General features: G+C 39.2%; 1 protein-coding gene across 1 annotated transcript in view; it reads right to left on the reverse strand.

The window, feature by feature from the left end:
* Positions 1-1,440: 1,440 nt before the first annotated feature.
* LOC146570720 (transmembrane protein 132C) overlaps positions 1,441-15,528 on the reverse strand; it is a 174,474-nt gene continuing 160,386 nt past the window's right edge. The window contains exons 8-10 of the mRNA XM_085279345.1: positions 14,337-14,646; positions 4,308-4,499; positions 1,441-3,705 (exon numbers count right to left, since the gene is read on the reverse strand). Of these exons, the coding sequence (XP_085135471.1) occupies positions 2,623-3,705; positions 4,308-4,499; positions 14,337-14,646 (1,585 nt within the window). The 3' untranslated portion in view covers positions 1,441-2,622. The remainder of the gene's footprint in view (positions 3,706-4,307; positions 4,500-14,336; positions 14,647-15,528) is intronic.

Below are 15,528 nucleotides of genomic sequence, written 5' to 3' on the forward strand. Positions count from 1 at the left end.
TTGATCTTTCTGTGTGTTCTCCCTGGCTGTATGGGTTTTCCTTGGCTGTATAGGCTTTCCTTTGGTATTCTGGCTTCCTCTCACAGTCGTAAGACATATGGAGTTGGTTAATTAATGAGTCTAAATTTGCCATAGGAGTGGATGTGAGAGCGTGTGGTTATTTGTCTCTCTGTGTTGGTCCTGTGATGGACTGGTGACCTGTCAAGGGTATACCCTGCATTTTGCCCCATGAAAGCTGTGATGGGCTCCAGCCCCATCTGTGGCCCTAAGCTATATAAGAGCTTAAGAAAATGGATGGATGGAGCGAACTTTATTTAGGCTTAAATGTTTGACTGACAGGTGGATGCCAACACAAGCAGCTGTAGCCAGCAGCTGTCTGCCAGGCTCCATATCTTCTAATTGGAATCACAGGAGTGGACCTTCTAACTGTATTTGTGGTGTTGGTGCCCTTCAGTGTTTTTTGATATGACAAATAACAGAGCTTGCTGTGTGGGTAATTCTACTAGCATGCCATCCAAAGAAGTCTGAACTCCATCTTTGATAAGTGAAATTCAATTATTTTATTTATAGGCTGCTAGGCACTAATTAGGAAGTATTTGTGTGATGAACCCATAGTGTCTGTGGATGCAGCTTGCTAATCGTTTCTCTGTGGTAAAAACTGATCCAGCACAGTGATATGAAGGTCGCAAAGTCTGACACTTTGACTGGAGGTGAACATTTTTTAAACAGGTACAACAACATGGGTATCACTTGCTCAATAGCATAGGGCCTGCATTTAGTCTCAAATTTGTAGTTTTGCTTGGGGAAAAGAAAAATTGCTTTTAAAACCCTGGTTTTGACTGGTAATAATGATAAGGTGGTGCGTTTGAGCCATCTGGTCTCACAGTTTTGCTCACACTGTTCCTCACTGATTTATTTTTAAAATTTTCAATATGAAAATTTAAATTAAAAAACCTACCTGGGGCTTAAAGGGCTGACCAGTTCTGCAAATTTTGGCTGTTAACTTGGCACACTCTACCCTCTCCTCTCATCTAACTCATCCAACTTTGGTTACTTCCAAAGACCATGCTTCCAAAGCAAACAAACAGACATTATGGAATCAAAACTCGTGGCTGACATTATGATGGTAAAAATATTATTGTGTTTATATTTTTTTCGGTTTGTCTATTTCAAATCACGGTGCGGTGTAAAGCCAATATATAATATTATCTTAACAGTATTCACTTGTGAAACAAATAAAAAAAACAAACAAACAAAAAACATCTTTTACTTTTGCCTTTTGAAGAGAAATGTGAAGAACTCCAAAAGCTGCACCAATCATCGTTTTGATATCTGATGAAGCCACTGTCTCTGTGGTTATTCGTGAGAGCAGTATTTGATGGACTGAGATTGGAAAACAATGGCTAGGCCAATAAATCACACAGCCACAAAAAAAAAAGGAAGAGTCAACTTCAGGGTTTAATTAGTCCACCAGCCAATTTTAAAACAGACATACAGTAGAAAATGTTGGAACTGACTAATACTGCTTATGACAAAAAGCAAAAGGGTCAGATTTGGGCTTTCTTCTACAGTTTACAGGATTCAAAATGTCATACAGCAATTTGAAAAATCACTGTAAATGTGTTTTCTGACGTCCACCTAATTTGGGCCACACAACTTGAAACCTGGACAAGTTTTACGGGAAAATTATAATGAAGAATTTTTTTTATTTTTTTTATTTTTTTTAAATGTGATTGTCTTTGATACTTTTGGTTGTGTCAGTATATTTATATTGACTATTCTGATTTAATCAAAATTTGTCCTTTTGAATCCTAAAAAGTCAGTTTAATGTGAACTATGCAACAGGAGGTTACATAAACCAATATAAGGAGGGAAAATGTAGGGCCCAATAAATCTCTTAAACCAACATCAACATATTGAATTCAAAGCTAAACTCACCCACAGTGAATGACATGTCTCCAGGGGTACTGGTATTAGTTATCTACAAATTTTCAGTTTGCATACCAGATCAGACTCACATGCCTCCTTTTAAATAACATCATGCATGGATCTGCTTTCTGGAGACAAAACTAACTGAAAAGAAACTAAAGCAAAACAAAACCATACATCACTTTAAAAAATGTTGCTATACATACAGTCCTTCCAAATTAAACTCTGCTTTTATTTACAATACAAAATTTCTTTTAACCTTACTCTCCTAGATTCAATAATTTCTGACAGGGAAAGAAGCCTCTAGAAAAATAACAGAAAGTCGCAAAAATTACAACAAACGTGATATTAAAACATGGCGATTTGAAAAAACAAAACAAAGCGGTGTAGATGGTGCGTAGGAAAGAAAACTAGAAACAAAGAACATACATTTAATTTAAGCAACAATACTAATTTCACATTTTCTTCTTGATGCTGTGGTGTTGTGGTATCTTTTTGTAGTCCATAGCTCGACCTTTTCTGAGTACTTTCATGAAAAAACTGAATGCACCATCCTCTTGCTATGGTAAGGTGTACAGTTTAACAGCGGCTTCAGTCTCTTCTTCACCTCTCCTTCGTAACCCTCCTTCCCTTGTTAGTCTGAAGGCATTCAGGTGAGTTTCTCTTTAGTTCAATGAAAACACCCAGTACCCCCTATGCAATGTTCTTAATTGCGTTCTCATTAAGCTTTTCCATGTAGTTCCTAAGATCCTTTGAGTCTCCGAGCTCGATGTCTGGACATACCCATTTTATCTCACTGGTCTGCACTAGTGCTAAGGGGCTGAGGGCAGGACACCCATTACTCGACTTGACACTTGAAAAAGTGGTGAACTTCACCCTCTTTCTCTTGGTGGTGGGTGAGTTAAGTGACTCATTCCTGTGATCCCTCCCACTTGAGCTACATCCTGCTCCACCAGTATTACCTCGCTGGAGGCCTCCATTTAATAGCTGACTACCTTCTTCTAGGGTACCGCCCAGTTCGTCCTGCTGCTGTTGTTGGAGACACAGCCCCTCCTCTTGGCCAAGCCAAACCCAGTCATGTGCATGAGGCATTGCCTCTGGAGCCTCCAAGGAGAACTGCTTGCTACGGTACTTGTATGCATAAGAGATGCAGTTAATGAGAAAAACCAAAATGGCCAGACAGAAAACTCCCAGCAGGGCATACATACCGATCTCCAAGTCCGTCAGGCCTCGTCGGGAGGTCAACAAGTCCTCATCAGTGCTGCGGCTCCGGGGCAGCTCGGCCTGATCGGGATATTCAGAGAATTCATTTGGAGCCCTTGCTCCAACTTCTGCTGAAAGACGGCCCCCACTTGGCCTTACTGGAACATGGCCCCTGATGGTAGTGGCTCCACGGTTATTTAACCCAGTTTCCATGTCAGAGATAGATCCGCCATAATATGGAGGGTCAGGGCGTGTACGTCGGCCACCTGGCTGTCTGAATTGTTCCTCTGTTTGACCAAGTCTTACATGTGTGCTCGCCATTCCTGTGGCTAAAACAGTATGTCGTTTTCCCTTCTGGCACATTTCTGATGGGCTCATTTCAACACGTACAAGCAAACCTTGACCTTCTCCTTTGGCAACAATGATAGGCCACTTCCATGCTGGACTTTGCTGCACCACCACAACCTGTTCATCCAATGAGGTGGCTGCCAGGGTAAAATGGGCAGGGTTGTAGTTATCTAGAGGAGTCATGGATCCGTCACTGAAATGAAGCCAAGCACTGATGAGGGACTCCTAAGAAATCAAAACAAAAAAACAAACAAACAAAAAAAAACCCCCAACGTTACACAGTAAAAATAATATTCTTCACAATTCTTATTAATACATAAGGACCATAAACTAAAAACAGACACTAAAAAATAAAGTAGAGGAACATGGAGGACAGAAAAGTCAGTGTTAACAAAGGTTCATTGAAACAATTGGATAGAACGGATACAAAACTATTCTCCTGAAAGCTAAATATCCTTTCTAGGGAAAGAGACTGTAGCCTACCTTCATTTGAAATTATAATTATAGGAATAACAGAGCTGTTCCATGGTTAGAGATGCAAATCAAAGAGAAAGCTTTGTATATGAAAAGTGAATTAATTCTAAACAACAATGAATACCATAGACTTCGTAATAAACCTAATCCATTTCTAAACTTGCAAGCTATTATGACTGAGCTGAGCATAAAGCCAAATATGAAGCCAAATCAGACTCACAGAAAAATGCTAATTTTGCATCAACAAGTCCACTCTAGTCTTACTGTTGGATGAGCAGTTATTAGTCAAATTGCCATGTAAAATGTTTATATGTCTATATTACCTATATTATATATTATTATAGAAGTCATACCTGCTTGAGAGATTCAATAACTTCCTGTGTTGTTGCAGTGGCAACAATAGCCCTGTTGCTGCCTGGGCTGAGCTGCAGGGACAGAGTTAATCCAGATACCAACTGCACCCCTAGCTCTGTCACGCTCACTTTATCATCCACCACTCTGATGCTCCTTTCAGCCAGGACTGATGATGTCAGAGGGGACAGCACCTGGAACACATAAACAAACAAACAAAAAAAACCCTTATTGCTTTGTTACTAATGGTAGTCCATTAGGATTTTGTTGTTTATAGTGGTGTCAACGTAAAGGATCAGATGTCTTTTCCCACAGCCCTTCTGCTAAATCCTGGAATTTAAATGGAGTTTTGGCAAAGGTAGTTCCTTCTCAGAATACATATTTACAGAGTACGCCAACTGTTATCAAATTTAAGTCGGTACAATATATGTGCAATCACCACATATTGAAAATGCATGGTTTTAAACTGCTCTCCCAAATGACACAGAATAAAAGTATTTTGTGACAACCTGGTCGCCAGGAAGACATTGTTTGTCCATGTTTTTGTATTAGAAAAAAACAGTAGTATAAAACTAAGGGAGATTTTATCGTTGATTTCAACTGTAGCCACAGCTCACACTAAACATTCCTGACTTTGGAATAAATAAATATAATTGACTTCTTACTAAAGGAATAGAAAAACTGACCTTGCTAATGCTTAGGAAAGTATAAACTAGAGCAAAAACCACAGTTACAAACATAAAACACCATCCTATGAACAGACACATTATAAACACCAAAAGAAAAAAATGTTTTAATGATTTATCTTCCCTGTGAAGCCCTCAACTATACGTTGGCTTCCTAAATTGGCACTAAGTCATCAAAACTTTGAGAACTATGCCCTAAGGGTAGCGCCCCAAGAACTACATAACTTCAAGGGTTATTTTTCTGTTTGTATTCACATCACCAGTAGGAACATTTGAAATTATGTAACAGCCGTCTGGCATTTGGTATGTGTCACAGTTGGGATGTATTTCCTCCACAACATAGTCTTATTAAAGCCTTGGCTTCACTGTCAGTCCAATGTTTTACCAATGTTTGTTTTTTTTCTTCTTTTTTTATCATAGCAAGAGCTGGTGTCAGTCTGATGCTGTGTCAATCAAAGGTCCCTGGTGTGCCAGGAGAATACGTACTGGGAGCTAGGAGCTCAGAAAAAGCCCTGAGAACTGACATCTAAGGCCTTTGATGTTTCTTAGATCCTGCAGTGCAAGCACGAAGAAAGGCGGCTCTTCCTTCCACAATTATAAGAACTTCCTACGGTCTAAAAGCGCTTCATCGTAGCCATTATGACTTAAGAATGATTGTGGTCAAAGCAGATTTAGTTTCTTGAACACACAAAAAAATCATACTTTTTCAGCCCTGGAACAAAAAATGCAGTAAACGTATACTTTTGATTGGTAGAGAAAGAAAATACTATTCTTTTGTATTCTTTAACCTAAACTTTCGTATTTTATGATTTTATATTCTGTGATTATAAAAACAGGCACATACTAACACATGAAGTGCTCCTGAACTCACATGGCAAAAACGATCTCCTCCCTAATAGCACACTCTCTAAGTCTCTGAGTTGCCAGAGGTGTAAGCATGTAAATAGTTGTGATATTGTTATGATATGAGAATCCCTCCCATCCGCTCCAATTAGGGCTCCCGTCTCTCCTCCTGCCGCCCCCACATGGCTGCATTTACCAGCCATAATGAACTGTCAGCACAGATCACTGCCTCATTTGTACAGACCAATTCCATGTTTTCTTCTCTTTGGTTTAGCTCTTTGCATTTTTTCTTTGCATTGCTAGTCACACAATGAAACTGATATCTGAATGTTAACCAGCATAAATGAGCATGGTCTCAAAACAGGCATCAACCTGATCTTTGATGTAAAAGCAAACATTAAAGAACCAGACAGCTGGTAAATATGAAGATTGTTGAATATTTTCAAAAATAAAGAATAATAAAAATAAAGATACACACTAATTGATGTGAAATCTGGGTTTTTCTTTTTTTACAGACAAAAAGGAAAGCAAAATGAGCAAAAAAAAAATACAGCTGCTGGTTTGTTATATTATTTTAGAGTTTGCAGCAGCCGTTTATTCTTCAAGTAAATCCACCATCATTATCTTTTCTTTTCCTCCAACATTGGATGCTTAGATCTATTTTATTCCACTTTACGATAAAATTAAATAAAAACGGATTTGCAGATGACGCATACTTACTAGGAACTTAAGATATTAAAATAGAAGCAAGGAAATTGGTATATAAGGCAAAGTTTGAGAAGTTAAGAAGAAGTCCATTTTGGAGAAGGATAAGAATGACCTGTATCATTCTCCTCTAAAGGTATAATCTATAAACCTACTATAGAGCTGTCCACACGATGTCAGAAGTGATTTTAGCATCGCTCAAAAAGGAACAATACTCCTCTCCACCAAACCCCAACTCCATACTAACAATGCCCACACTTTGTACTGCTCTCATCTTGGGATGTCAAGATTCTTTCCCCCAGTTCTGTGATGGAAGTCAGATCCCTTCTTCTAACCCCTTCATCAGTCTCCTTTGTCCATTTTTTAGAAATGTTCTGTCTCTGCTTCACACCATTAGAGAAAGCGCAAACACTGCTTTTGGCCTACATCCATATTCGTGAGAGTCTCCCAGAAGACTTCCAGAGATGTCAAGTCCCTTCCTTATTCTGGCTCTAGAGTTTACAGATTCCTTCATTCTTTCTCGAGAGAGCAATTAAGTACTCCTTTCAGGTTTACCACTATCTATTCACAGCTGTCAGAGCTGCCTTGTCTTGTATGAACCTGAAATCCCATGTGCACCTGGAACTAGTCTGGTGCAACCGATACTAATATATAAAATCTACTGAGGCTCACACAATGAGTCTCAGACTTACAAACTAACACATTTGCAAAGGTTAATAGCTTAATGTGTTTTGCATGTAAGCACTCTATCCATAACATGTGAGAAAGGCAGTGCTTAAATGGATTTGTTACTTTCTTTTGCCACACTATCAAACTTGCAGCATAGTGTATATCGGCAATCACATTTCCAATTCCCTACCTGATATAGAATCTTCTAGAATCAATGACCTTTTGAAATCTTTGCCTTTAGTTACACATAATCAAAGTTTTCCATTATAATACTTCAAAGCTGAATCTAAATGAAACTGTATTACCACTCTATCATATGGTAGCACTGGAAAAGATAAAAGGTTATACTCACAGCACTTTATTATGTGGAATGGGCCTAAATTAATTTAGACTATTGGCTGATTTAACAATCTACACAACTGTCAGATGTAAAACTGTAAATGCTACTTTCTAGGTCTAACAAGACCTTGGGTATATTTTTTAATGGGCTTCCATTTATGAGTAACTACTTATCCTATTCAGGGTCCATGGCTCGTGTATTTACGAAGAAAAGAGAAAAAAAACCATTGCAACTTTGCTTTTCAATCTTCTTTTTACATATCTGAATAAAATCAACAGTAGAAGAACAAAAAAGACAAAATGTTTGAAAATAATGAGTATATGTTCCTCTTGCACATTCCTCTAATAAGCTACACTTGCGGGTTATTAGTGTAATACTACAATATGTCCACCTGTATAAATACTATTTTTAAAATTGCATTTAAGATGTTGGGAATGAACCAATATAACAAACCAAAAATTGCAGTTCTGCCTCTGTACACTGCCACAGTGTATTTTAAATCAAACAATCAATTTGTAGTGCAGACTTTTAGTTTCAATTCAAAGGGTTTCACAAAACTTTTCCATTAACACTTTAGGAATTACACACATGCACATACAATATACACAGTTCCCCATTTTTGGAAGCTCAGAATTAATCCGGTCGTTAAGTCTGACGTCACTAGCCGTGTCTGGACCTAAACTCCGCTGCAGGTCCATATATCAAACGATCACTATGGCATTACTGAGAGTTGAAAAACTGTCTAAAGTCTTTCATCTTTAATAAAATGATCAGCGTTCTGCTCTACCAGGTGTAACAATTGAGATTAACATCCAGGCATCCATGAAAATGGAATTTATGACATTTAACGGAGTTAGAAGTTAGCAGGAAGTTAGCTCGCTAGCTTCTATCTAAATACAATATAGCATGTCCTGACTGCGGGGTTTTGGAAACAAATTAAAACGTACAGCTCTGTTATCACTTCCAACATAAATGAAGACAGAAAACTAAACAGCAGTGACGTTTGTAGGGTTACTGAAGTTTGGCTAGCTGGTATATAATGATGTGCTACGTGACCGCTAGCGACACAGCTATGTTAGCATAATATAAACAAGCTAACTTTTTTTTCCACTCGATAAAAGTTACCGTGAGTGTTCTCGGTGGTCAGGAACAAATGTAATCGCATGGCAGGATGCTGTAAAAGGACCAAACTTCAGCCAGGAGAATAACTGAGATAATCCATCCACAATACGAGGTTAGTCATTCATATACTGCTGCATGGGCTGGGCTGTAGTTACATGCTAAGGTTTTAAAACTGAGCTTAAATAAATGATTAGCGGTAATAAAAGCTGAGGGAGGTCAACAGGGATCACTGACTGTTTTAGGAGCTTTTTGAGATCAAATAGAAGAAAATACAAAACATTAAACATGTTAACAACACAAAAGCCATATTAAACGCAGACTACTTTAGGCCCGGAAGTAGGATTCGTCACAACATCACTTAACGACCGGATAGGACGGTTGACTGAAAAGCGGTTTCATGGTCAGGTGAGATGTGACAAATTAATTAGGCATATCTAAAGTTGACTCAAAATGTTGAATTTGTATTTAATTGCTTTGCAATGTAATTTTAAATATGAAAGCCTAACAGATGTGAGTGCAAGTAGGGGAGGTTGTTACTAGGTTGGAAAAAAAAAAAACATAAAATAAATAAATCAGAAGTTTAGCAAAAAAACTTTAGTGTCCAACAGAACAATTTAATACATTATTGAAAAGAAGGAATGCACTGACTAGCTTATAAACACCAAAAGGCCTCAAAGACTACAGAAGACAACGAAGTTATTATTTACAACAGACTTATTTCCATGGTTAAGAAAAGCAACTTCATGAGATCTAACCAAGTCTAACCAAGTGAAGAACACTTGAGAGGAGGTAGGAATTCATTTGCAATGTCTGCAATCAAGAGAAACCTTAATAAATGGAAATCCAGAGTAAGGTGCAAACCACCGGTTTCCCAACAAAACACAATGAAATGAAAATTAACTTGTGCCAGAATAATGTGAAGGAAGGAAAAAGTACAGAAAAGGAAAAGAGCAACTGTAGTATACCTCATTACCTGTCTAACACGGCGGAGACAATGTTATGGGATGGACATGTAAGACTCAATAGCATTGATGTGACTGCTGATAGATGTAGAATGAGATTTTCTGAAATGTACAACATTATAATCTTCTACGGTTCAGCCAAATGCAACCCAAGGGTTAGTCAAGGCAAAGATATAAAATGTTTTTTTGTTACTGAAGACAAAACTGAAGGCTGAGAGAGAGAAGTGAAAGTGGCTGCAGTAAAGACTTAGCAGAAAATTTCAAGGGAGTAAACAGTATTTGGTGATGTCCATGAGTTCTACACTTCAGACAGTCATTGACTACAAAGGACTTTGATCCAAGTCTTAAAAATAATCCTCATATTTTGAAATTATGTTTGTATGTCCGATTAATGTTGAGCCCCTGAAAATGGGAGACCATGGATAAGAATATCTCCACAGGAAAAAAACCTTGAATTAAAGCTGGAAGTGCACTTCAATTGATTTTTTGATTTAAAATCCACTGTGATAAAATGAGAAAAATTGTTTCTTTGTCCAACAAATTATGGACCTATAATGAGAAGCACAAGTCATAGAAAGCATGATGCTGAAATAGGTTGTGCTGATTTTAAGAGAAAATAAAACATAAAAAGGCTTGAATACCACCACCAGTAGTTCATTTGTCACGATCCACAGTGGCAGACCGAGTGGAGAGTGTGTGGAGGACTCAGGTGCAGACATGGGCGAAGACACGAAACTGAGTTCAAACGAAAAGCGAGCCTTTATTTTGGCTGATGACATGGGGGTCAAACAAGGCAAAAGCACAGTGACGAAACTAAACTATAACTAAACTGGGAAACTGGTACTATGATCCCACAGAAAACTATGAATGCAAACATGGTGGTTGAGAACACAGACGACGCAACACTGAACACAGCAAGGCTGAGGACTAAATACACACATGAGGTGATCAGGGGAAGTGGAGACACATGGGGACACAGCTGACCAGAATGAAACATAATGACAACACAGCGGAGAGTAAACTAAATGCAGTGAACAAAGAACAGACTCTTTCAAAATAAAACAGGAAACACGGAGACATAGATATGAAACGAACTAGACAACAAGAGCCACACAGACATGACACATAACGGGTAGGCACACGAACCAGGGAGACCGACTACAGGGGAAGATGACAGAAACGATAACATGAACTTGACAATATAAGACACACAGACATAAACACATGAAGGGCAAGGGAGACTTAACACAAGGGTAATACAATAACAAATGAGCTAGAAAAACTTAATGAACCTAAACAAACAATAAACATCAAAATAGACTAAGACTCAAAACACTGGGTCGCACGACCCAGGACCATGACATCATTAGGCTGACTGTTGGGCTTATGGAGCTGATTCTGTCATTTGTCCACCTACTACACTAAGCTTTAACATGATTTCACTCGATGAAGCCCATAAACTTTGACCTGACCAGCATGGCATGCCAAGCACTACACTAAAAATACATAAGCTGATAGCACACAGGCAACAACGTTGACTTAAAATGGACAGCTGGATAGCTGCAGACTATTTAAACTTTCTCTGCATTTTGATTTAATTAACACAAGCTTCTTTCATACAGTGGGGCAAAAAAGTATTTAGTCAGCCACCGATTGCGCAAGTTCCCCCACTTAAAATGATGACGGAGGTCAGTAATTTGCACCAGAGGTAAAAAAAAACCCAATGAATTCACATGGTAGGATTTGTAAAGAATTTATTCGTAAATTAGGGTGGAAAATAAGTATTTGGTCACCTCGAACAAGGAAAATCTCTGGCTCTCACAGACCTGTAACGTCTTCTGTAAGAAGCTTTTCTGTCCCCCACTCATTACCTGTATGAATGGCACCTGTTTGAACTCATCATCTGTATAAAAGACACCTGTCCACAGCCTCAAACAGTCAGACTCCAAACTCCGCCATGGCCAAGACCAAAGAGCTTTCGAAGGACACCAGGAAAAGTATTGTAGACCTGCACCAGACTGGGAAGAGTGAATCTACAATAGGCAAGCAGCTTGGTGTGAAAAAATCAACTGTGGGAGCAATCATCAGAAAATGGAAGACATACAAGACCACTGATAATCTCCCTCGATCTGGGGCTCCACGCAAGATCTCATCCCGTGGGGTCAAAATGATCATGAGAACGGTGAGCAAAGATCCCAGAACCACACGGGGGGACCTGGTGAATGACCTGCAGAGAGCTGGGACCAAAGTAACAAAGGTCACCATCAGTAACACACTACAACGGCAGGGAATCAAATCCCGCAGTGCCAGACGTGTTCCGCTGCTGAAGCCAGTGCATGTCCAGGCCCGTCTGAAGTTTGCCAGAGAGCACATGGATGATACAGCAGAGGATTGGGAGAATGTCATGTGGTCAGATGAAACCAAAGTCGAACTTTTTGGTATAAACTCAACTCGTCGTGTTTGGAGGACGAAGAATACTGAGTTGCATCCCAAGAACACCATACCTACTGTGAAGCATGGGGGTGGAAACATCATGCTATGGGGCTGTTTTTCTGCCAAGGGGACAGGACGAGTGATCCGTGTTAAGGACAGAATGAATGGGGCCATGTATCGTGAGATTTTGAGCCAAAACCTCCTTCCATCAGTGAGAACTTTGAAGATGAAACGAGGCTGGGTCTTCCAACATGACAATGATCCAAAACACACCACCCGGGCAACAAAGGAGTGCTTTAGAAGCATTTGAAAGTCCTGGAGTGGCCTAGCCAGTCTCCAGACCTCAACCCCATAGAAAATCTGTGGCGGGAGTTGAAAGTCCGTGTTGCTTGGCGACAGCCCCAAAACATCACTGCTCTCGAGAAGATCTGCATGGAGGAATGGGCCAAAATACCAGCTACTGTGTGTGCAAACCTGGTAAAGACCTATAGTAAACGTTTGACCTCTGTTATTGCCAACAAAGGTTATGTTACAAAGTATTGAGTTGTATTTTTGTTATTGACCAAATACTTATTTTCCACCCTGATTTACGAATAAATTCTTTACAAATCCTACCATGTGGATTCATGGATTTTTTTTTCACATTCTGTCTCTCACAGTTGAAGTGTACCTCTGGTGCAAATTACTGACCTCTGTCATCATTTTAGGTGGGGGAACTTGCACAATCGATGGCTGACTAAATACTTTTTTGCCCCACTGTATATCGCTTTATCTGTAATTTAAAGTTTCCTGTGACCAGCGGTGAAAGAAGCACTTGTTCTTGTCTCACACATTCACATACTACTAGCAGCCACGATACTAACAAGTGAAATAAATAAGGTCGGATCTGTTGTGGTGGCACAATAGTAACCCATGTGGATTTAGAGTAATACTGTAGTATAGCTGATTGAACATATCCTTGAATTTAAAAAGAAAATGGAAGGTTTCACAACGCCATTCGACTGCTTCAACAACTGATGTTCATTTAGTGTGTGAGAACATGTGCTATACTGAGAAACGCCTTATTGGATTATTGGATAAATAGTATTCTGAGATACACGGTGAAAGGGTCACAGAATGAGAGGCTGCACAGGTGCAAGCTTTTACAAGACGTGCCATGAAGGCATGTTTCTTTGTCAACTCATGATAGGCTTAAGTGTTTGTTCCATGCTGCAATCAATATAGTTGTTTTTATATCTTACTCCGTTTAGACTAAAAAAACATTCTACCATACTCTGCACAGACTCTTTCAGTCCATAACTGCTTCACCATATGTTCATCAGCTTATTGTTAACCTTTTATGTCTGTCTGTCTTACTTTCTATCCATCTATCTGATTGATATCTATCTTTATATCTATCATGACCCCAAATTGGATAACTTAGCCTCTTAAATGTGATAATATGATGATTATTTATCTGTGGCTTACAAGTTCAAATAACATTTTGAACATTAATATTGGAGCAGATGACCATTAACTTTTTAAAAAATGTAGTAGACTAATGGTATCTTTAGTGGAGAATTAAAGTTATGCTTTCTATGTGTGTCCTGTCCCTGCATTTATAAACAAACTAGAAAGCCACATTCTGCTCCGCATTGATAAAGCAAAGCGGCTGAGCACAGTTTGGAGCTTTTCAGCTTGAAAAAACTTGAAACCCTGTTGGGTAATATTGACTGTGACAATAAGACGGATAAGACCAGAGTCAACAGTGGTCCGACTTTTTCTATTCAGTTGTTTTGGTCCATCGTGCTTGTGCTTTGCTTAATTCATACATTTCTAATACTTCAATGTCAACCTAATCAAAATACTTTGCATTAAAAGAGTCTAGATGAATGGATTTGCTTTATTGCTTTTAGACTTCTCATTGTAATTTTCCTAATCCACTTGCCAGGTTACTTTACTGCTGCGTCTATGTCAGTTTATCAGTTCAAATACGTCTGATATTGTGCTCACTTGTGACCTTTTGTTTGGCTGCCAAAACAACCAAGCCAGTCAGGTCATTTAATCGAGTAAAGCTGCATGTTTCCTTAGTAACAACAAAGACTGTATTGCGATGGCTGATTCAAGCATTAGTTACTGCAGCTTCCGTGACAGTTACAATTTAGGTCTATGAGATGAACGTGTAAATCCCCACTGATCAGTCATGGCAAAACAATCCTGACAGCCACACTGCAGAGACATGCAGTACAACTTCTGCTTTAGAAACTGTGATAAAATATACATAAATACAACCTGTAGTTTGGTGTTTCCAGTGCTCAGCCCGATTACGACTTGGTCATCCAGAAGCTGGGCAACCTTTGGGTCCTCCACCCTCAGAGACTCCTTCACCAACTGTGTCACATCCACCTGCCAGTCGGTGCCCAGCAGGAAGGTCTGCTGGCCCAGTACATCTTCCTCCATGGCTCCTCTACTTTCACTGATGTCAGCCACAAAGTGGGTGAGGATGCGCAGAGTGGTGCTTTGGTACTGGGCAACACAAGCAGTCTCTGTCCTCCCCTCTACTGGATCGACACCATCCTTATCATCTGTGACCCTCTCGTACCTAATGAAGAATGAAAAGAGGAAAACACTGATCAACTGCTGGCAAGCCTGAAGAGCAGGGATATCATAAACCCATGTCCGACTGTGTTTGAGGTAAAAAGCGCTGAGAGCTCTCTGTGGACTCTGTGTCACCATTAGTGTCCATGAAGTAGAAACTCTCTGATGTAAAGTATTTACTGCTGTCAAATCATCTGCTGTGTGCTTTGCTGCAAGTTCGCCTGACTTTCCAAAAGTAATAGCCTCCCATTATTTTCAAAAATCCCTTAAAAACAGCTTGCAGAGAGAAACTGCCACCCGGCTTGCGTTCTCATTTTCTTTAAAAGAGCAACTGATATTTTTCTGTGTACCTGCTATTTATTTGGCTCACAGAAAACACTCTGCAATTTTGGCATCTCAGAAAATGTTTCCTAAAAAAAATCAATGTTTTTAAACTCACAGCTGGATATTTGTAAAGCATTTGTTCTACACTCTTGCTCCTATTTAAGTGGAGCTTATACAGCCCTTTATTTTTATTTATCTAAAAAAAGAAGCCAACCAACCCCCCACAGATAAATCTGAACATGGTGGAAAAGAATGAAGGAGAAATAATCCTTTAATGGTAGCAACTACAGAAATCCGTTTTTATTTGCGTGCTAATAGGTGCACACCTAGCCCAGACCCAAGATGGCAGTAAAATACAAACACCAGAAATGTTCAGAGTGACAAGTATTTGCAATACTTGCCAGACCTCACAAATAATTGCCTTAATCAGTATTGTTTGGCCTATAAAAGAGGTTGAGTCTTAAAGAAAAAAGGTTTAGCAGAGAGCTGAAGCTCCTCCTTGCCTAGTTTGCTAACGGCCAATTTTTTGGATCAAAGATTTTCATTTCCTGAAATTCTTTTT

Source organism: Mchenga conophoros, linkage group LG7 (genome assembly GCF_057382185.1).
Source record: "Mchenga conophoros isolate Kocher_MC1m ecotype Shallow Benthic linkage group LG7, M_conophoros_male_GT1.1, whole genome shotgun sequence".
NCBI classification, from domain to species: domain Eukaryota; kingdom Metazoa; phylum Chordata; class Actinopteri; order Cichliformes; family Cichlidae; genus Mchenga; species Mchenga conophoros.